Source organism: Embiotoca jacksoni, unplaced genomic scaffold (genome assembly GCF_022577435.1).
Source record: "Embiotoca jacksoni isolate LCO1_2020_lvr unplaced genomic scaffold, fEmbJac1.0.p SCAF_43, whole genome shotgun sequence".
NCBI classification, from domain to species: domain Eukaryota; kingdom Metazoa; phylum Chordata; class Actinopteri; family Embiotocidae; genus Embiotoca; species Embiotoca jacksoni.
In genome coordinates this window covers 2165912-2189481 of record NW_027185396.1, presented here as the reverse complement: position 1 = coordinate 2189481, position 23570 = coordinate 2165912, and the positions used below count along the sequence as shown (strand labels likewise).

General features: G+C 41.8%; 2 protein-coding genes across 3 annotated transcripts in view; one reads left to right on the top strand and one right to left on the bottom strand.

The window, feature by feature from the left end:
- bcl2l1 (BCL2 like 1) overlaps window positions 1-7156 on the top strand; it is a 36121-nt gene extending 28965 nt beyond the window's left edge. The window contains exon 3 of the mRNA XM_069169111.1: window positions 6911-7156. Coding sequence (XP_069025212.1) covers window positions 6911-7054 — 144 coding nt within the window. The 3' untranslated portion in view covers window positions 7055-7156. The remainder of the gene's footprint in view (window positions 1-6910) is intronic.
- Window positions 7157-14064: 6908 nt separating this feature from the next.
- Window positions 14065-23062, bottom strand: cox4i2 (cytochrome c oxidase subunit 4I2). 2 transcript variants are annotated; one of them, XM_069169209.1, is made up of 5 exons: window positions 22927-23062; window positions 17926-18034; window positions 16688-16852; window positions 15525-15656; window positions 14065-14432 (listed from the first exon to the last, which is right to left on the bottom strand). In XM_069169209.1, exons 2-5 carry the CDS (start codon window positions 18032-18034, stop codon window positions 14299-14301), a joined length of 540 nt encoding a protein of 179 aa, XP_069025310.1. In that variant the 5' UTR covers window positions 22927-23062; the 3' UTR covers window positions 14065-14298. The 2 variants fall into 2 exon arrangements, with proteins under 2 accessions (XP_069025310.1, XP_069025311.1); XM_069169210.1 differs by having other exon boundaries at window positions 17932-18034; window positions 22927-23061.
- Between the last annotated feature and the right edge of the window lie 508 nt (window positions 23063-23570).

Below are 23570 nucleotides of genomic sequence, written 5' to 3'. Positions count from 1 at the left end.
GTTAACCTGTTTCGTCGTTAACGTGTTTCGTCGTTAACGTGTTTCCTCGTGAACGTGTTTCGTCGTTAACGTGTTTCGTCGTTAACGTGTTTCGTCGTTAACGTGTTTCGTCGTTAACGTGTTTCCTCGTTAACCTGTTTCGTCGTTAACGTGTTTCGTCGTTAACCTGTTTCCTCGTTAACGTGTTTCGTCGTTAACGTGTTTCGTCGTTAACGTGTTTCGTCGTTAGCCTGTTTCGTCGTTAACGTGTTTCGTCGTTAACGTGTTTCCTCGTTAACCTGTTTCCTCGTTAACGTGTTTCGTCGTTAACCTGTTTCGTCGTTAACCTGTTTCGTCGTTAACCTGTTTCGTCGTTACCGTGTTTCGTCGTTAACCTGTTTCGTCGTTACCGTGTTTCGTCGTTAACCTGTTTCCTCGTTAACGTGTTTCGTCGTTAACCTGTTTCGTCGTTAACGTGTTTCGTCGTTAACGTGTTTCGTCGTTAACGTGTTTCCTCGTTAACCTGTTTCGTCGTTAACGTGTTTCGTCGTTAACCTGTTTCCTCGTTAACGTGTTTCGTCGTTAACGTGTTTCGTCGTTAACGTGTTTCGTCGTTAGCCTGTTTCGTCGTTAACGTGTTTCGTCGTTAACGTGTTTCCTCGTTAACCTGTTTCCTCGTTAACCTGTTTCCTCGTTAACGTGTTTCGTCGTTAACCTGTTTCGTCGTTAACCTGTTTCGTCGTTACCGTGTTTCGTCGTTAACCTGTTTCGTCGTTACCGTGTTTCGTCGTTAACCTGTTTCCTCGTTAACGTGTTTCGTCGTTAACCTGTTTCGTCGTTAACGTGTTTCGTCGTTAACGTGTTTCGTCGTTAACCTGTTTCGTCGTTAACGTGTTTCGTCGTTAACCTGTTTCGTCGTTAGCCTGTTTCGTCGTTAACCTGTTTCCTCGTTAACCTGTTTCCTCGTTAACCTGTTTCCTCGTTAACCTGTTTCCTCGTTAACGTGTTTCGTCGTTAACCTGTTTCGTCGTTAACGTGTTTCGTCGTTAACCTGTTTCCTCGTTAACCTGTTTCGTCGTTAACGTGTTTCGTCGTTAACCTGTTTCCTCGTTAACGTGTTTCGTCGTTAACCTGTTTCGTCGTTAACGTGTTTCGTCGTTAACGTGTTTCGTCGTTAACCTGTTTCCTCGTTAACGTGTTTCGTCGTTAACCTGTTTCCTCGTTAACGTGTTTCGTCGTTAACGTGTTTCGTCGTTAACCTGTTTCGTCGTTAACGTGTTTCGTCGTTAACCTGTTTCGTCGTTAGCCTGTTTCGTCGTTAACCTGTTTCCTCGTTAACCTGTTTCCTCGTTAACGTGTTTCGTCGTTAACCTGTTTCGTCGTTAACGTGTTTCGTCGTTAACGTGTTTCGTCGTTAACCTGTTTCGTCGTTAACGTGTTTCGTCGTTAACCTGTTTCGTCGTTAGCCTGTTTCGTCGTTAACGTGTTTCGTCGTTAACGTGTTTCGTCGTTAACGTGTTTCGTCGTTAACCTGTTTCCTCGTTAACGTGTTTCGTCGTTAACCTGTTTCGTCGTTAACGTGTTTCGTCGTTAACGTGTTTCGTCGTTAACGTGTTTCGTCGTTAACCTGTTTCGTCGTTAACGTGTTTCGTCGTTAACCTGTTTCCTCGTGAACGTGTTTCGTCGTGAACGTGTTTCGTCGTTAACGTGTTTCGTCGTTAACCTGTTTCGTCGTTAACCTGTTTCGTCGTTAACCTGTTTCGTCGTTACCGTGTTTCGTCGTTAACGTGTTTCCTCGTTAACCTGTTTCGTCGTTAACCTGTTTCGTCGTTAACCTGTTTCGTCGTTAACCTGTTTCGTCGTTACCGTGTTTCGTCGTTAACGTGTTTCCTCGTTAACGTGTTTCGTCGTTAACCTGTTTCCTCGTTAACGTGTTTCGTCGTTAACCTGTTTCGTCGTTAACGTGTTTCGTCGTTAACCTGTTTCCTCGTTAACGTGTTTCGTCGTTAACCTGTTTCGTCGTTAACGTGTTTCGTCGTTAACCTGTTTCGTCGTTAACCTGTTTCCTCGTTAACGTGTTTCGTCGTTAACCTGTTTCGTCGTTAACCTGTTTCCTCGTTAACGTGTTTCGTCGTTAACCTGTTTCGTCGTTAACCTGTTTCCTCGTTAACCTGTTTCGTCGTTAACGTGTTTCGTCGTTAACCTGTTTCCTCGTTAACGTGTTTCGTCGTTAACGTGTTTCGTCGTTAACCTGTTTCGTCGTTAGCCTGTTTCGTCGTTAACCTGTTTCCTCGTTAACCTGTTTCGTCGTTAACCTGTTTCGTCGTTAACGTGTTTCGTCGTTAACGTGTTTCGTCGTTAACCTGTTTCGTCGTTAACGTGTTTCGTCGTTAACCTGTTTCCTCGTTAACGTGTTTCGTCGTTAACGTGTTTCGTCGTTAACCTGTTTCGTCGTTAACGTGTTTCGTCGTTAACGTGTTTCGTCGTTAACGTGTTTCGTCGTTAACCTGTTTCCTCGTTAACGTGTTTCCTCGTTAACGTGTTTCGTCGTTAACCTGTTTCGTCGTTAACGTGTTTCGTCGTTAACGTGTTTCGTCGTTAACGTGTTTCGTCGTTAACCTGTTTCGTCGTTAACGTGTTTCGTCGTTAACGTGTTTCGTCGTTAACCTGTTTCGTCGTTAACGTGTTTCGTCGTTAACCTGTTTCGTCGTTAACGTGTTTCGTCGTTAACGTGTTTCGTCGTTAACGTGTTTCGTCGTTAACCTGTTTCCTCGTTAACGTGTTTCCTCGTTAACGTGTTTCGTCGTTAACCTGTTTCGTCGTTAACGTGTTTCCTCGTTAACGTGTTTCCTCGTTAACGTGTTTCGTCGTTAACGTGTTTCCTCGTTAACCTGTTTCGTCGTTAACGTGTTTCGTCGTTAACCTGTTTCCTCGTTAACGTGTTTCGTCGTTAACCTGTTTCGTCGTTAACGTGTTTCGTCGTTAACGTGTTTCGTCGTTAACGTGTTTCGTCGTTAACCTGTTTCGTCGTTAACGTGTTTCGTCGTTAACCTGTTTCCTCGTTAACCTGTTTCGTCGTTAACGTGTTTCGTCGTTAACCTGTTTCGTCGTTAACCTGTTTCGTCGTTAACCTGTTTCGTCGTTACCGTGTTTCGTCGTTAACCTGTTTCGTCGTTAACCTGTTTCGTCGTTACCGTGTTTCGTCGTTAACCTGTTTCGTCGTTAACCTGTTTCGTCGTTACCGTGTTTCGTCGTTAACCTGTTTCGTCGTTACCGTGTTTCGTCGTTAACCTGTTTCCTCGTGAACGTGTTTCGTCGTTAACGTGTTTCGTCGTTAACGTGTTTCGTCGTTAACCTGTTTCGTCGTTAACGTGTTTCGTCGTTAACCTGTTTCCTCGTTAACGTGTTTCGTCGTTAACGTGTTTCGTCGTTAACGTGTTTCGTCGTTAACCTGTTTCGTCGTTAACGTGTTTCGTCGTTAACCTGTTTCCTCGTTAACCTGTTTCGTCGTTAACGTGTTTCGTCGTTAACGTGTTTCCTCGTGAACGTGTTTCGTCGTTAACGTGTTTCGTCGTTAACGTGTTTCGTCGTTAACGTGTTTCGTCGTTAACGTGTTTCCTCGTTAACCTGTTTCGTCGTTAACGTGTTTCGTCGTTAACCTGTTTCCTCGTTAACGTGTTTCGTCGTTAACGTGTTTCGTCGTTAACGTGTTTCGTCGTTAGCCTGTTTCGTCGTTAACGTGTTTCGTCGTTAACGTGTTTCCTCGTTAACCTGTTTCCTCGTTAACGTGTTTCGTCGTTAACCTGTTTCGTCGTTAACCTGTTTCGTCGTTAACGTGTTTCCTCGTTAACCTGTTTCCTCGTTAACGTGTTTCGTCGTTAACCTGTTTCGTCGTTAACGTGTTTCGTCGTTAACCTGTTTCGTCGTTAACGTGTTTCGTCGTTAACGTGTTTCGTCGTTAACGTGTTTCGTCGTTAACCTGTTTCGTCGTTAACCTGTTTCCTCGTTAACGTGTTTCGTCGTTAACCTGTTTCGTCGTTAACCTGTTTCCTCGTTAACGTGTTTCGTCGTTAACCTGTTTCCTCGTTAACGTGTTTCGTCGTTAACCTGTTTCGTCGTTAACGTGTTTCGTCGTTAACGTGTTTCGTCGTTAACCTGTTTCGTCGTTAACCTGTTTCGTCGTTAACGTGTTTCGTCGTTAACGTGTTAACTTCCAGTCTGTCCAGTAAAGACAGTGTTCCTCCTTCTTTCAGCCTGAAGGAGGTGCTGTTCTCCCTCCTTCTCTCCTCATTGATCTCCTCCATGTTGAAGCTCCTTTCCAGTTGTTTCTCCGGTGGTTTGAACGTCCAGCGTTTCCTGTGTAACTCTGTGATGTCACTGCTGAACTTTACTACAGTTCACTGTTGTTGAAATGATCAATTATTCAGTGACGCTTTGTACACACAACCGCACCGTTAATCAGTGCTCAGTGAGCTCATAGGTTTCTGCTGTAATTGCACGCTGATGGAATCATGTTGTCATATTTACTTCATATGTTTAATATATACTCCTCAGTTAGTATAATGGAGATGAAGTCAGCTCTGCAGCTGAAACACTTAAAGGGACCTGATGATGATCAAACAGGCTGCATGGATGTCTGTTTTACATGAACAGTGTTGATCTGCATCTCTTAGACTTGTGTTCATAAAATTATGATTAAGACGCTCATTTCACAGCAGAAAAATCAGCACATACGGTATTTAAACCCAGCTGATAAATCTGTGATCGATCACATGAGCTCAAGCACATATTTAGTATTTATTTTATTGATACTGTATAAATCTTTAATTGGCTGCAACTAATAGTCACTTTTATAATCAATTAATCTGTTAGGAATGTTTATAAATAATCAATAATTGTGCCAATAAACATATCAGAATGCAGCGTTTTCCCACCATCAGTCCAAACCTGAAAGTCTTCAGTTTCTGTTCTCTGACAAAGAAAAGCAGCAAATGTGAAACTGCAACCAGCGAATATTTTACATGTTAGCTCCAAAAATAACTGAAACAATCCTGGATTTGTGAAATACCTGCAGAAATGTTAAAATATGCAAATTAAATGCTGTGTAGACAACATTTATTCAGTAAATTAGACCTCTAAAAACACGTTGGATGTCTTTTCAACTGACCTAATGATCTAAATACTTTTTGCATGGTGAGTTGTAGTTTTAAGTAAAATTAAATATGTTTCATTTTTATATTTGATCTAAACTTGCTGCACACGTCGTCTCTGTCAGGATAAGAAATATAAAATAATGTCACTGCTTTATTGTCTATTAAGGAACAACAACTCTGGCAAATGATGAGCAACACTGGAAAAAATGGAGTAGAAGACTGAAAAATATTTCATTAGTAATTTAAAGAACGTACAATTTCCAAACAATACATGTTTTAGTTTTATATGTCAGAATAAATGTGACAGTTCGCCTTCAAATCATCAGTAAAAACTCAAATGAATTATTTCTCAGTTGTTTAGATTGTAAACAACAACAGTGAGATTAACAGTGTTAAACGAAGCTGCTTTCAGCCATGTTGGTTGTTGCTGCGTAGTAACTGTGACGATGATGTCATCGGTATGATGTCATCGAGTCCTGCCATCGTCACAAAGTGGAGTTTTTGAACTCTAACTTTGTCTGTTTCCAGCTTCTCTCTTTGATTTGTTTGAGTGATTACGTCTCCGTCCTTTCACCCTCTCCATCCTGTCTCTGAGTGTTTCCAGTAACACCCCACCCCCACACCCCCACCCTCTTGATTGACCTCTGACTAACACCAGACATCTGAATTCGTCATTCTCACATTCGTTCCAAATAAAGTCTCCTGATTTAAAAGAAGCACAGATCCTGTTTACTGAGGACAACAGCAGTGAGTCAGTGGGCCGAGTCCAGCTCAGCTGATCTGCTGTTGTGTTTGTGCAGAGTTTAGAGTCTGACTGGCGCCCCCCTGTGGCAAGAGGCAGACACTGCTGCGTTGTAGGAGCTGATTTCCAGGAAATTATTTTTAGTGGGTGGCGATGAGGGTCCTGCCAGAGACAGGCGGGCCGTAGCAGTGTGGAGGCGGGGGTTACAGCATCAACACAGGTGGTTTTGGGGGGTTTTGTTGCTGGTTGTGCTGTTGATGGATGGATGGAAACTTCCCCATGTGAAGCTGTGGGCTGTGACAGTCATACAGACAGTTCAGCCTTTACAAGAAGGGAATCCACCTCTGAACCCACCGCTGGCCTGTTTATGGTTTCTGCTCTGAATGGGGTGTTTTGGTGCTCGTGGGGTTTTTGTCACATTTGAATACATCTCACATCGAACACCCCGGTGTTAACCACAGACCGAAAGAGTCCGCAGCTTCAGGTCTGAAAAATGGTTCTGATCCAGAAGTGTCTTCAGCTGCAATACCAGCGAGTGCCACTAGAGGTCGGCTCCAAAAAGCCTCCGGCTCCATAGACTCCCATTCAACTTCTCTCATCAAATCCAAAGTGAATAAAATGTGTCCATCAGTTATCTCGGTGTTGTTAGCTAAAGTCACTCCTTCTTATTAGTTTTCTGGAGGTCCATCTGAAAATAATCCCTCATTCATTAGAAAAGAAGATTCAAGAAGACCTGTTTTTGGGGGCGTGTCTGTTTGATTGACAGGCCTGTGGTGCAGTCAGGTTACAGCTATCGGTGGGCGGGACGTAGTATCGTCAGGTTTCCAATCAGATCGGTCAGATCCACCGCTGGCTCCTCCCCCAGCTCGTCCAAATATGGTCACTTCCTGCTCCGAACTGCTCCGAACTAACAAGATGGTGACGGACAGAATCTGAACTGGAGGATTCATAACGTTCACAAACCAACGATGACATCACTGATGGATGATGACATCACTGATGGTTTTAACCTTTTACTTGTGTTTGTTCCTCTTAGGAGCGCTTCGCGGAGATCTTCGGGCAGGACGCGGCGGCCGAGAGCCGGAGGTCTCATGAGAGCTTCAAGAAGTGGCTGCTGGTCGGGATGACGGTGGTGACCGGCGTCGTGGTCGGATCGCTCTTCGCCCAGAAGCGCCTGTGAGGGCACCACCCTCCTAACCCCCCCACCCCCAACCCCTCCTCCACCCACCTCCTTCATCACCCTCCACACTAAAATGAAGATCTCATCAGAACTGTTGATGATGTTTACTCCCCCCCCACCCCCCCCGCCCCCCTCCCTCCACCGTCATGCATCCCTCAGCGGACTGAGCAACCTCACATGTTGTTGGACTTCTGAGAAAAGAGAGTTCTTAGTATTCTTGTGTTGATCTTATTCCAGTGTGATGAAGGCGTGTTTCCTCTGAACCAGCTGTTCTTCTCCTTCCTGTATGTTTGCATTAGTTTTAACAAATTTCTGTTTCCCGTCTTCGTCCTCCGAGAACGGGCTGAAACCGAGAGCGTCGGCGTGACGCGGGGGGGTCTCGTCTCGAAGCTTTTGTGCGTGCCATATGCGGAGTGGAAGCAGCCAATCACTTACAGTATGACGTCATCATCGCTCCATCTTTCACGCTAGATTTAAAAAAAAACGACTCGAGCAGATTCCAGTCGACAGAAACACGGAGTCTTAAACTTCAACTGACGAACGGGGAAACAAAAATCCTCTTTGTGTTTTTTTTTTTTTGTATTTCTGAACCATTAAAAGTCCCACTGCCACTGCTGCTCTGTGCTTTATGCTCCATAACGTAGTCTGATCCTGGATCAGTGTAACCGCAGGTCACAGTAGCTGGAGGACGCAGCAGATTCTGTAGCAGCAGGAGAAACAGCATGAAGGAGTCTCAAACCTTCACCGTCTCGTCGTTTGGATGTTTGGATGTAAAGCTGGTGTTTGTTCACACTTTATTTTAACATCCCCATCATTTCTAAAGCGCGTGAAGACGTTTAAAACATTATAACTCTGCTGTTGTTCAGCTGTGAGCAGATGAAAGGATGTTTTTTTAAGCGTCAGTAGCAGACTGAGATTTGTTTAATTGATCACAGTCAATTCTTCACTCAAAGACTTACTGGAGCTTTCAGCTGCACGTCACGGCCTTCATCTGCAGACTGAGCACCAAACAAGTATCATGATCATTTAATAATGGGGGTTTTAATGAATTCATATACATATTAATGAATATTTAATATATATATGATCCTATACATCACATAGAGGGGAATTAACTCATTTACTGTCTGTTCCAGTTACAGAGAAGTTAAATTCACTGGAAAAAAAACACTTTAATTAACTCTAACAAACGTCCTTGAATCTGTTTACAACTTCTATTTTATACACAATGCATTGTTCACAATCTACAACAATGTTGGTTAATAATTAATTATCAAAACCGACATAAAAGTCAGTCGGCTGGGGGATTAAAATAATGTGTCAGGAGTCATTTTAAGTGATTATTTTGCAATAAAAATCCTAATCGTGCTGCAGTGTTGGAACAGAAGAGTGTTTCTGCTGTTTGGTTTTGGTGTTTGATTTTTTTTTGATTTTTGAGCCGCGAGTCCACTCAGACGTGTTGGCAGCTTTTCTGGAGACGTGTGCAGCCGACAGACGGACCAGCTGTCCGTCAGGAGCAGCTGTCCGTCAGGAGCAGCTGTCCGTCAGGAGGCGCTGCGGTTCCGCATCACGTCGTCTCTGACTTCACTTTGATGAGAGAACGTTCACGTCCTGTCTGTTTACCGCCTTCAGCCAATCAGCGACTGTCAGCGGCATCTCATCTCATCTCATCATCTCATCATCTCATCATCTCATCATCTCATCTCATCATCATCTCATCTCATCATCTCATCTCATCATCTCATCTCATCATCTCATCATCTCATCTCATCATCATCTCATCATCTCATCATCATCTCATCTCATCATCTCATCATCTCATCTCATCATCTCATCATCATCTCATCTCATCATCTCATCATCTCATCTCATCATCATCTCATCTCATCATCTCATCATCTCATCTCATCATCATCTCATCATCTCATCATCATCTCATCTCATCATCTCATCATCTCATCATCTCATCTCACACACTTCAATTTATACACACATTGCTTTTCACAGTCAACCTCCATGTCTTCCTCCCTCCCTTCTCCTCCCTCCCTTCTCCTCCCTCCTCTTCCTCCTCCTCCCTTCCTCCTCCTCCCTTCCTCCTCCTTCTTCCTCCTCCCTCTCCTCCCCAGACATCTCGGATCTGTCAAACCTCTATCCGTCTCTCCTCCTTCCAGCTCCACCTCTTCCTCCCGCGGTCCCCCGGCTGTCACCGCACGTAGTCACGTGTGTCAGTCACAGCTGGCCCACCTGTTTCTCTCACACACACACACACACACACACACACACACACACACACACACACACACACACACACACACACACACACACACACACACACACACACACAGCTCAGCACGTATGCACACTAGTAACACACCTGCCAGTCAGATGTAGTCCACGGGGGGGAGGGGGGATGGGGGGACCTCGTCTTTGTTTCTAAACATCCATCCATCTTTAATTTAAAGCTAGTGTGTGTGTGTGTGTGTGTGTGTGTGTGTGTGTGTGTGTGTGTGTGTGTGTGTGTGTGTGTGTGTGTGTGTGTGTTGAGGGTGGTTCACGCTTCAACAACTGGCAGCTCGGGTTTTTTTATTCCCAGGAAGGAGGAGGGATGTTTCCCAAAAAAACTTCCCACCGCTTCACAACTTGATCTCATCCCAACAAACAACACACTAAACAACAACACACTAAACAACAACAACACACTAAACAACAACACACTAAACAACAACATTAAACAACAACACACTAAACAACACACTAAACAACAACACACTAAACAACAACAACACTAAACAACAACACACTAAACAACAACATTAAACAACAACACACTAAACAACAACACACTAAACAACAACAACACTAAACAACAACACACTAAACAACAACAACACTAAACAACAACACACTAAACAACAACACTAAACAACAACACACTAAACAACAACAACACACTAAACAACAACAACACATGAAACAACACACTAAACAACAACAACACTAAACAACACACTAAACAACAACAACACACTAAACAACAACACACTAAACAACAACAACAACACACTAAACAACAACATTAAACAACAACACACTAAACAACAACAACACTAAACAACACACTAAACAACAACAACACTAAACAACAACACACTAAACAACAACAACAACACTAAACAACAACAACACTAAACAACAACACACTAAACAACAACAACACACTAAACAACAACAACACATGAAACAACACACTAAACAACAACACTAAACAACACACTAAACAACAACAACACTAAACAACAACACACTAAACAACAACACACTAAACAACAACAACAACACACTAAACAACAACATTAAACAACAACACACTAAACAACAACAACACTAAACAACAACACACTAAACAACAACAACACACTAAACAACAACATTAAACAACAACACACTAAACAACACACTAAACAACAACACACTAAACAACAACAACACTAAACAACAACACACTAAACAACAACACACTAAACAACAACAACACTAAACAACAACACTAAACAACAACAACACACTAAACAACAACAACACATGAAACAACACACTAAACAACAACAACACTAAACAACAACAACACGTTACAGCTCAACGCAGCATCAACAGGACAGCTCACGGGGAACTGAGTGTAAAATAATCCAACAAACCATCCAGGTGTCCGTCAGACATCCTTCATCACATCCTACATCCTTCATCACATCCTTCATCACATCCTACATCCTTCATCACATCCTTCATCACATCCTTCATCACATCCTACATTCTTCATCACATCCTTCATCACATCATACATCCTTCATCACATCCTACATCCTTCATCACATCCTTCATCACATCATACATCCTTCATCACATCCTACATCCTTCATCACATCCTTCATCACATCATACATCCTTCATCACATCCTACATTCTTCATCGCATTCTTCATCACATCCTACATCCTTCATCACGTCCTACATCCTTCATCACATCCTACATCCTTCATCACATCCTTCATCCTTCATCATATCCTTCATCACATCCTTCATCACATCCTTTATCCTTCATCACATCCTTCATCACATCCTTCATCACATCCTTCGTCACATCCTTCATCACATCCTTCGTCACATCCTTTATCCTTCATCACATCCTTCATCACATCCTTCATCACATCCTTCGTCACATCCTTCATCACATCCTTCGTCACATCCTTCATCCTTCATCACATCCTTCATCACATCCTTCGTCACATTCTTCATCACATCCTACATCCTTCATCACGTCCTACATCCTTCATCACATCCTACATCCTTCATCACATCCTTCATCCTTCATCATATCCTTCATCACATCCTTCGTCACATCCTTCATCCTTCATCACATCCTTCATCACATCCTTCATCACATCCTTTATCCTTCATCACATCCTTCATCCTTCATCACATCCTTCATCACATCCTTCATCACATCCTTTATCCTTCATCACATCCTTCATCACATCCTTCATCACATCCTTCGTCACATCCTTCGTCACATCCTTCATCCTTCATCACATCCTTCATCCTTCATCACATCCTCACGCTGCCTCCATCTTCACTCTCATCCGTCTCCAGCACTTTGTCCTTCACACTAACACACACATTTCTCCTTCTGAAGTCCTGATTGTTATCCTTTCAACTAATACTTCACCAAATAAAATAATAATAAAAAGCAGCATTGATTATGGATCAGTATCCTCTGAAGTGTGCTGAGCATCTTGTTGCCCTCATACATTCCAGTCCAGTATATTTCTATTTTTCTAGTGTACGCCCCATCGAGAAGCTGCTCGCAGGCTGTTCTCTGTTTCAAGCTCTCTTCCTATCAATTAGGTTGTGTGTGTGTGTGTGTGTGTGTGTGTGTGTGTGTGTGTGTGTGTGTGTGTGTGTGTGTGTGTGTGTGTGGGGCAAAATGTTCCTGAAGGAGGCACAAGTGAAGGAAGTGCAGCAGCATTGGCACGACCCTATATATATATATATATATATCTATATATATATATAGATATATATATATATATATAGATATATATATGCTAGTTATTTAAACTGATTAGAATAGTCTGTTAGCTTAGTGACATATTTAAGAAGAACAGAACTGATGGCTTTTATTTATATTTGGTGTAAAAAGCATCATTGTGCCCCTTCAAATGGCCTTAAACTCCATCTTTGCATTGATGTGCATTTGTCAGTTGTGTTTTTTTGTTTTTTGTTTTTTTGTTTTTTTTATTGGACCGCTACGAGACAAGGAAATGCAAATAAAAGGACGATGATATTTTCAACAACAACAGCAACAACAAAAAAGAAGTTGGTCCTTCGTGCATTCTTGTTGGGTACAAAATAAAAAATGTGCAACCATGTCTGGTTTGTATGTCTTTAGAATGCCATTGTAAAGTTTTAAATTACATTGAACCTAATAAAACCCAATGTTGGAAGATGCACTGTCTGTCTGGTCTTTTTCCCCGAGTCTTGGTGTTCCAGCACGAGAGCATGAAGAGTCGTTAGGACACGTTGTTTAATATTTAAGTAGGCTTATTACCAGAAGCTGAAATCAAGACAGAACTTTTTTTTCTTTTTTTTTTTTGTCCCAAATGAGAAAGTTGATGAGAGGAAATGACAGTTCAGCATGTTTAAAAAAAGATCAGCGATAATGTAATGAAAGAAAAAAAAAAAGCAGATTTCAATCAAATATTTAGTTTCAAGTTCTATATGAAGGTATTTTTGTCTCTTTATGCAACAAAAAAAAAAAATTGAGAGCAAATTGCAATCAAAAATCTACTTTGTAAGTAAAAATAAATACATTTGCTGTCATTATTGTTAGTTTCCGTCACAGAATGAAGAGTTTTACTTATGAAACGAGAATTTTGGGCCGCAAATGGAAAACCTTTGTGAGATGAGTTAGGTGTAGTGGGCGGGGCTTACGCTGGAAACGGGAGTTCCTATTGGTGGACTGACTCAGCGTAGCTGTACACACTCTGCGTGTGTTATTGGGGTACAGATAACTTATAACTCATAACTTATAGCTATAAACTCAAGTAAAAGCATAAGTCTTAATATAAAAGCAGTATTCTAAGAGAAATAGAGGATGCTGGTGGTTCAGGCAGTAATTTATGACTGTAACTATGTCAGATTACTTTAGAATAAGTTCTATACCTTTAAATATTATTTACAACAATTAATCCAGATGTAGTTTTCATTATCATTTTGCCAGCCAACCTTGTTATATGTGTTGCTGCTGTTAATCTTTAGAGGCCAGAGGACGATTTCATTTCACCTTTTAACATTCATCTTGATAACTTCATTTTTTTAAAGCAGTTTTTTCAGCTGCAGGTTTGTTTGCACCGCCAAATATTTGGTGCAATAAAGTGGTTGAAGAAAAATGTGCACCAAGAAATTTTAATTACTGCATTCAATTTTAATATGCACAAATATTATCAGCAAAATGGAGTCATTTGAGCAGACTGTACCCTGTAGTGTTAAATATTATTAGTACTTATGATACCAATTTAATTACATTTCACTGATTTACAGTTTTATTTTCAGACTACCGATCTTGTAAAGCAATTTCTAATATTTTCTTCACGCAAATGAACTAAATCTAAATATTTCAACCTGTTTTGAATTTAAATTAGAAATATATTTCAGAAATAAGTGTCTGAGTTTGGACACAAGCAACAATAATCCGCTAGAGACATAACTTTATCAAATGCATAAATTTAAAAAGGTTTTCAGTGTAATACATTGAAATTAAGGTTGAAATTACTGCTGTGGCAGATAATAACTAAAACTATGAGACTTCGATGCTTTAGATTAAACACAGTTGGGTAAAAAGTGATGATATTTCCCTCTAAACTGTTGAGTAGAAGTGTGATGGGGCAGAAACTGGAAGTACTGTACTTTTACATAAATCACTAATCCTCATAATAAAGAAGCGGGACACAGATGTAAAGCCAAACTTTATTATTAGTATTATTATTATGAGGTCACACCAGGACGGACTCGGTTATCGCTGTGCGGTTGGAGAGGAGGAGACCGACTGCAGAGTGGATTCCTCCCGGAGACGCTGACAGCCGATGAGCTCCATCTTTTAGTGGTTTTGACAGTCATGATACAACATTTAAAACCCACACTGACTCCAGCTGCAGCCTCTGAAGGAGACGGAGGCGCCTCCGCCTCTCTTTACTTCCACTGGCCCTTCTCGTAGTCCCACTTGGCTGCGAAGCCCTCGATGGGGTTCACCTGCATGTCCAGCATCCTCTGCAGCTGCTTGCCCTGCCACTCGTCGCTGAAGGTCCGAGGGTGCGCCGGGTAGACTGGAGACAGAAACCGAGACAGAGACGGAGACAGAGACGGAGACAGAGACAGAGACGGAGAATGAATCATCTTCAATACAAGTTTTTACATATATTCAATAAGGAAGATCTCTAATCTCGCGTGAATGAATCCTGCTGTTATCTTCCGCTTCCCCACGCTGTCAGATCACTCATTCATTATCTCTCTGCCCGCGATTTTGAGCCAATCAGTTTCTAATCTAGTAATTCTGCCATTCAGACCTTCTGATGTTCAACTCTCCTCCTCCTCCTCCTCCTCCTCCTCCTCCTCCTCCTCATCACCACCGGATTCATCCGTTTTTTCAGAGAATCGCCATCGAAGTTCCCATCAGTCACCTGTGATCTCCGTCACCCCAACCGGTGGAGGCAGATGACCTCTGACCTCTGAACCTGGAGCTATCGGATGATGAGTCCTGTTAAAGGGAAGTTTTTCCTTCCTGCTGTTGAAGGTTTTTCTTCCTGTAAAAGGGATCTTTTATTTATGAATTTTTTTTGTCCTCCCAGCTGTCGCTCATGTGGGATTTTTTGGGGTTCCTTAAGTGCCCTGAGATGTCTTCAAGTATTATTTAATGCAACATAAACACACATTTCAAAAGTCATATACTCCCCTCTTGGCTCCAGGGGTCCTGTCCTGTCTCCTACATCCATCGGGGACATCGCTCTATGGAGTGACCTCACACTGTTGGAGTCTAACTGTCATTACTTCAATAAATGGTTTTCCGCTCACAATGATCTCCTTATTGAAATGATGGTCCAAAAATCAGGCAGTCACACCTGTATTCGACCAACCAAACCCAATATGACTCGCTATATTACAGACACCGAGATGAGTCGCTTCTGTGGTTCTGGTCCTGTTCATGTTGGCCCACTGGGAGACTGAAAGGGGAACCGGTGGCATCATTAACGCTGTTAGTTCCAGCTGTGCTTTTTCTGCTTTGCCGGGTCAACATGTCGGCTGGCAGAAGTGTGAGTGGAGTTCAGGACCGTCAGACGTCCTCCTCTGATCCTCTTTGACGGAACCGTCGCCGTCACATTAAACCGAGACAGACGGGTTTGTCAGACAGATTATTTTACCGTAGACACTCTGCCACCAGACCACCAGGCCGGTGATGCCGAAGAAGAAGAATATGCCCCCGATGACGGTCTTCCACTCCGCTGACGGCTGCTTCATCTCCGGGTAGGTCTGGCAGAACATGAGCCGGTACACTGCAGACGGGTGAGAGGAGTCTTTTATTTATTTAATACGCAAATCTCTCTCCTTCCTCTTCCCCTGAACCATCAGTGATGATGGAGGTCATTCAGCTGCAGTCTTTTTCTATTTGCATGTGACAGCTTTTTATCTCTGCATGTGTTTCCTGTCTGTATCTCTGCTGTTGTTATCAGAATAAAAGCCAAATTATATACAAAAATGAAAATAAATAAAAGAGGAGTACTTTCTCCTTCTTCTCTCCTGTTTTGATGTCAGTAGTGGAACAAGTATTCAGATTGTTTAAAAAAGTTAAAGTCCTCCATTCTACGTTTTTATTATCAGAGGAATTTAATTAAAGTATCAAAAGTAAAAATATGTGTTCTGCAGTAAAATATCCTCTGTGATTATCATTAAACTATACTGTAACATAATGACCCTTTTTAGTATCTCAAATCTTGACTTGACTACCTCAGTCCCATTTCTTTAAGGGATGGAGGGTAGCGGCCATGTATTCCTCCACATGCAGCGCTTTAAGATGAGCAACAAAACGTGAAAACGCTCCATAAAATAAACAGGTCTTTTTTTCCCCTTTTTTTTCTAAGAACATTTTTGTAATCTGAAAGTTCATCTTTGAGGTAATAAAGTTCATTCTGGTTCAAACAGTTTGAATAAAGCATCAATATCTCTGTGATACACTATTTTGTCATCATACTGAATATTTCCATAAAACTGTTAATCAACACTGACAAACGTATTTATATATATCTATAAAATTTAAGCAAATTTGGGATACTGTTGAAGCAACAAGTGGCGTCCCATTTATGTGAAGCCCTTCACCTTTCGGTCTGTTCTGGAGGGCCGCTACCACATGAGGGGCGGGGCCACAGGATGTCACCACAGATGTCACTATGATGTCATCCATTACTATCCAGGTACACTTTGCTCTGAGTTGAGTAGCAGTACAAACTTCAATAAACTCAGGATACTTGAGTACTTGAACATGAACCCTAACTGCCGGTCTTGTGTTGATGTGTTTGAGTGAACCTACAGCCGATCTTCTCCTCTTTGCTCAGCTGACCCCACGGTCCTCTCTCCTTCTGCTTCAGCCTCCTGTCGGCGTCAGTCAGGACGTCTTTGAAGGGTCTGTCCGGCAGCGGGTTGTCGGTCCGGTCGGTGTACATGGGCTTGGACATGTCCACCACGTCGGACGTCTCTGGAGGGAAAGAGTCCATTTAGGAACCAAATACTGAAACCGGTAAGAGTTCTTATACAGGACATACTGGGCGCTGAATTTGATATATTATACTTATTACTTGATGCACTTTTGAGCAGGTCTCTGCTGTTCTGTTATTGTCTTCTGATTATATGTTTCATGTATGTTTTTAGCTCCATATTATAATTATGTGTTCAGGAATTTGACGAATGAATTAACCTTGAATCTTTTGCAAATGGAAAACATCTACAGATAACCACAAGGGGGCCTTCTGTCTACGTGAGTGTGCGGTCACGGTGGTGCAGCAGCGCCATCTGCTGGTGGGGACACACATCGGTCCTCTCAATCACAATACAAAAACACAACAATACAAAAACACAGAACATCACAAACTCACATTGGAGTTTAAATCCGGCTTCATCTACACCTGCGAGACTTTTCTACATCCTCCATCTTTGTCAGTTTCTACAAACAACCTCACTAATAGGCTCCTCTTAAGGTAAGAGTCTTAAAACAAACCTTGGATGTTTCCACCAAAGTTGATGAAACCATAACATTTTGTGACGCTGGCAGGCTAAAGTAGGCTACATGAAGGAAATGTAAAAATTGTCCTGTGTAGTTTATGTTATTAAAAATGGTTTCCTCTATTTGTTCCTCTTAAATACACATTTAATATGGAGAAACCATTTTTGTTCAATAGTTGCTAATAAAGTAAAGTATTGGTGGATAAAAGTAAGATAAAAAAAAAAATAGTATTAGACCCTTTTAAATGTCACAATAAGGAAATAGGTAAAATTATCGATGGTTCAGTTCCATTAAGTTTCCCAGTAATATTGGACCGTGCGTGAACAAAACCAGAACCGACCTAAAGGGAATGCAGCCTTCATTAACACCTGTGATTCCCTGCTGTGACGATTCAAGATGTCCGCAGTGAAAACAGACGCAAGTCAACTGCGTCACTAACTTTGCACCACTTATTCAACTTTTATTGGTTCTTAAAATAGTTTGATAAACGTCCCATGTCCTCCTGAAAGCATGAAGTCCAAGAGGAAGAAGTTAAAACGCATCGGTACCGGTACCGTGGCTGTGGCTCGCCATCCTCGCGCTGCTGCTGGTGGTCAGGGCAGCCACGGCGCGCCGGGCCAGGAGGCTCCCCACGCGCCCTGTAGTCAAGCGCAGCATCTGGAAACATGTAAGTGTGCAAGTTTATGACATATGCCTTCATGTCAGGTGATACTTTGTGCTGTATTGATTACTGTTTATACTATTTTGACTATTTTCAATGCAGTTTAGAAAAGCAGGACTTTTTTTTAATTTATTTCAGTCTTGCAAGATTTTTAAGAAAACTAGGAGACAAAAGGGAAAAATACAATATTGTACACTAAATCTTTTACATGAAACTGTTACTATGGGCTAAATACACACGTGTGTTACACAGCAGCACAATAGGCCTCTAAAGATCAAACCAGCTGCTGTTGTCTACTGAAAAGCTCCATAAAAGAGGAAAATCCACTGCAACAGGAGGGAAGTTGACCAGATTTGGAGCATTATAGACAAACCTCTGTGCCCACAATACAGAGTCCTGGATGTTGGGACAGACAGGAGTCAGTCTTATACTGGGACAGAAGTTTGTCCAGACCATTAAACAGTTTGCAGACAAACAGGATTCATTTTAAATCAGTTTCATAGCAAACATGGAGCCCGTGTGGAGAGGAGAGGATTGGACTGATGTGCTCTCTTGTTTTTGAGTGATACCAAATTAGGTAGGTAGGTAGGTATTTACTTTATTAATCCCCGAGGGGACATTTTTTCGCTACAGCAGCATACAGAAGCAATAAGATAATAATAGAAATAATAGAATAAAATAATAGAATAGAATAGAATAATAGAATAATAGAAAAGCAATCAAATAAAATAGCAGTAAATAGCAGTAAAAAATATAAATATAAAATATAAAATGCACAGTATATACAGTACATTATATATCTATATATATATATGGATTTTGCCAGAGGTGAGTTATTGTACAGTCTTATTGCGGTCAGCAGGAATGATCTCCTGTATCAGGAACGATCTCCTGTATCTGGAATGATCTCCTGTATCAGGAATGATCTCCTGTATCTGGAATGATCTCTTGTATCAGGAACGATCTCCTGTATCAGGAACGATCTCCTGTATCTGGAACGATCTCCTGTATCAGGAACGATCTCCTGTATCAGGAACGATCTCCTGTATCTGGAACGATCTCCTGTATCAGGAACGATCTCCTGTATCTGGAATGATCTCCTGTATCAGGAATGATCTCCTGTATCTGGGACGATCTCCTGTATCTGGAATGATCTCCTGTATCAGGAACGATCTCCTGTATCAGGAATGATCTCCTGTATCTGGAATGATCTCCTGTATCTGGAACGATCTCCTGTATCAGAAATGATCTCCTGTATCAGGAACGATCTCCTGTATCTGGAACGATCTCCTGTATCTGGAACGATCTCCTGTATCTGGAATGATCTCCTGTATCAGGAACGATCTCCTGTATCTGGAACGATCTCCTGTATCTGGAACGATCTCCTGTATCAGGAACGATCTCCTGTATCAGGAACGATCTCCTGTATCAGGAACGATCTCCTGTATCTGGAACGATCTCCTGTATCTGGAACGATCTCCTGTATCTGGAACGATCTCCTGTATCTGGAACGATCTCCTGTATCAGGAACGATCTCCTGTATCAGAAATGATCTCCTGTATCAGGAACGATCTCCTGTATCTGGAACGATCTCCTGTATCAGGAACGATCTCCTGTATCTGGAACGATCTCCTGTATCTGTCCTTGTGACAGCGGAGCTGGAGGAATCTTTTGGAGAACGTCCTCCTCTGTCCCTGCAGCAGGTGGTGGAGAGGGTGGACAGGATTATCCAATATGGACAATAATTTGTTCAGCGTCCTCCTCTCCACCACCTTTTCCAGGCTGTCCAGTTTGTAGCCGATGATGGAAATTATAAAGAGATCATAAAGGTATGGATGACTTTCTCCAGATCAGAGGGGCAGAGATTTGATCTGAATTTGGACAAAGCTGATTGAAACTTTATTCATTGGTTTGTTTGTCAAAAATGATCAAATATAACTTTCAAGATTTTTTTGCATCAGCTTTAACAAAAGCGAACGATGTTCCAACATGGAGAGTGATGACGTCGGACATGATGAGGTCACAGCTGTATAACAGCTGGAGGAGGTTTGCAGTTATCCAGGTTAAGTCTTGCAGACAGTTGTTAGTTGTAATTGGTGATCAGTGATGTTATTTTAAGAGGAGGGAAATCTGTGCATCCTTCATATAGAATGATGATAAGAAAAATATGAGATGCATGTAAACAAAGAGCACGACTGTACCAATTATTGAACAGGAGAGGGGGAGGCCACAGAACATGGAGGTTGATGATGAAGAGTAAATCTACTTAAATAAAGATCAGAGGCATGCTGGCAGTTTATTTAAGATGAGAAAATCTTCATACGTAATAAGTAATATTTATCAGCTGTTAGTTTGCCATCTGCTTGTAAATGAAAAAAAGAGCTGATTTCAAATAGTTGCTCTTCTGCCCTCAAAAATTTTTTTTTCCTTATTTGTTCTGAGACTTTTTGATCAAGAAAACTGAACTGAAAACATCGATCGCAGGACATCTTTTGCTCATTTAGTTTTATGGTAATACGTAGTTTTAAGATCTTGTTCTGCATATTTTCCATTCCTTTTTTTTATTTATAAAATTCTTTATACATTCAATCTGTCCTCACCACCTAAAGCTGCCTTGACGAATTATCAAAAGTTATCGTCTCAGTTTAATAAACTTCTTTCAAATGATCTAGTATGGATGGAAGAATACTACAATAAGACATTTATTCATAACAGAGGTGAGACTGAATGAAGTGTTAAAGATTTCCAAAAGCACAAAGAAACATACTTTTTTTTGTTATGTGTTTGGGATAATAGCTTAAAATTATTAATGTCAGCTGCCTTCAGTAAAGCTGCTGAATAATTATAAAAAGTAATGGAAATTGTTGAAGCAGAGTTGAATTTAACTTTTATTCATATGGCAGATGTTTTTTTTATAATCGTAAATAGAAAGTTTAGTTTCATTTTCGCTTTGGTTCTCCACCTTTTTTCTGAGCACTAGTTTTGTTTACATGTACAACATCTAACTGAACAGTAAATGCAAAGCCAACATGAAGTATTATTTAATTGCAAAGTAAATCTCATCGCTAAACAGGACGAAAGCGTTTACTGCTCTCAGAAGAGCGTTAAGAAAGCAGCAATAAGTGCAACCAAACATGGAAGAAATTAAAAGTCTATGAGGTCATTTTTGAATAAACACATGTTCACGCACTCTATTTATATTTAACGACTCTTTACTCCTCATTATGTTTAATAATGCAGTAGGATGAACATTTAATTGGCCGTGGATTTTCCTTTAATAGTTAACTGGACTCACTCGTGTCTCTGTTATTTACAACGGTGAGGTCTCATTAAGTGCTTTATAACAGAGGCCTGGAGGAAAGCCAAATCCCCTCTTTGTCTGTCTGGTCACCTCATTATCTATTAAATACACACTGCAGTGTAACGGAAAAGGAAACCACTTAAATAAACTTCGAGTTTGAGATCTTTTAAAGTTCCGATTTTATTTGTACAAGTTAAACCTGAATGAGAGATGAAGCGCTGAAAAAAGTGGAAAGCATTTAAAGTCCGAGATCATCATTGCTTATTACACACTTGACTTCAGAGGACATAACCATAAGTACTCGTTTTCCCCTCCCTTACTAATCCAGACTGTTTTTAAAAGAGTTCGTAGCTTCAGGTCTGTAAAATGGTTCTGATCCAGAAGTGTCTTCAGCTGCAATACCAGCGAGTGCCACTAGAGGTCGGCTCCAAAAAGCCTCCGGCTCCATAGACTCCCATTCAACTTCTCTCATCAAATCCAAAGTGAATAAAATGTGTCCATCAGTTATCTCGGTGTTGTTAGCTAAAGTCACTCCTTCTTCTTAGTTTTCTGGAGGTCCATCTGAAAATAATCCCTCATTCATTAGAAAAGAAGATTCAAGAAGACCTGTTTTTGGGGGCGTGTCTGTTTGATTGACAGGCCTGTGGTGCAGTCAGGTTACAGCTATCGGTGGGCGGGACGTAGTATCGTCAGGTTTCCGATCAGATCGGTCAGATCCAGCGCTGGCTCCTCCCCCAGCTCATCCAAATATGGTCACTTCCTGCTCCAAACTTAAACCAAGTCTTTACACTAAAATGTGATCAGTTATGTTACACTGACTTACTTTTTGTCCCCACAATTTGACTGTGTAAACAGATTAATGTCCCCACAACACGCTACCAACACACATTCACACATTCACACTGACAACTCTTTAGAGGTCACAGTGAGGCGCTGCAGTCACTCCCATGGTCTACAGTTCAAACTGGTCCTCACACACACACACACACACACACACACACACACACACACACAGTGAAAATGGCGGATATTGGCTGCAAGTCAATTTAAGAGTCTGCGCTGACCTTCTGAGACGGAGAGAAGTAAACTGAAACATTAAATCTGCTTTACAAACACCTGTTTGATGAAATAAGAGTCTGAGTTTCAGCTCCATGTTTCCTAGAAATCCTTTTCAAAGCAGAAGAGAAGCTGCTGAAACGATTGTTTGCACCCAATGAGGAATATCACCAAGTTTCCATGTTTACATTTTTCAACAAGTGTTTTTATTCCTGCAAAGACCAAAACCTGCACAGAATCATTTTTAACCGCTTCACAAGGCTTTTTTTCTGCAAAAATACAACAGAATTTTATGTATTTTTTTGCTTCCTTCTGATATACTGAAACAGCTGCTGCACACTTATATCATTCTAGGAATCTCTCCGCTCAATCTGTCACCATCTTTCCTGCACGTCCGCCGCTCTCCCTCAGCGTGAGGGGTTGGAGGGATGGGGGGAGGTGGAGGGGCTCCGTCCCGTCCTCTTTTTTCCCCCTGAAATGCTGCTTTCTAACAAATCTGCTTATTTGATTGATGCAAAGACAGATACTCACAGTAGTCGTAAGATTAGAAGATGCAACTGCAAAGGACCAAATCCTAAAAACAAAAGGTGTTTTTCGGCCTTGTTTCCCGTTTCGTCTCAGCTCTTATCGCCACATAATACTGAGCAGGAACCAAACAGTGGGCGGGTGAGAGGGAGGGACGGAGGGAGGGAGGAAGAGAGAAGCACCAAACTAGTACAAGTAAACAGTGGAGGAAAGTATGTGATAGGACGGGCAGAAAGAGAGAGTGGACTGAATTCAACGGACACAAGGTCACTTTCTGTGTCGTCTTCTTCCTCTCAACTCTGTAACTTCGTACTCAGACAGCAGAGACGCCTCCGGTTGCTTTAGGTGAGGTCACATTAGGACACGGAGGTTTGTGGGTCTAAAGAGATAAATTGCCACCGTTTACAGCCCAGACTAAAGCCTCCTTCGAGTGCAGCTTGGACCCGAGCCACCTTTTATCCCAGAGCAGCGGGTTGGCAGCGAGCCCGGGGGCTTGTGGGTGGTGTGTGTGGTGCACAAGTTGGCCAACGGTCAGGTCAGGAGAACGGGGGTCGTATAAGGACAGAGCTTCGGCAGTAACTCCACACTGCTCGGCCGGCTGAGGCAACCTGAAAGCCTTCGACCCGGATCACAAATCACAGCTCAGTTTT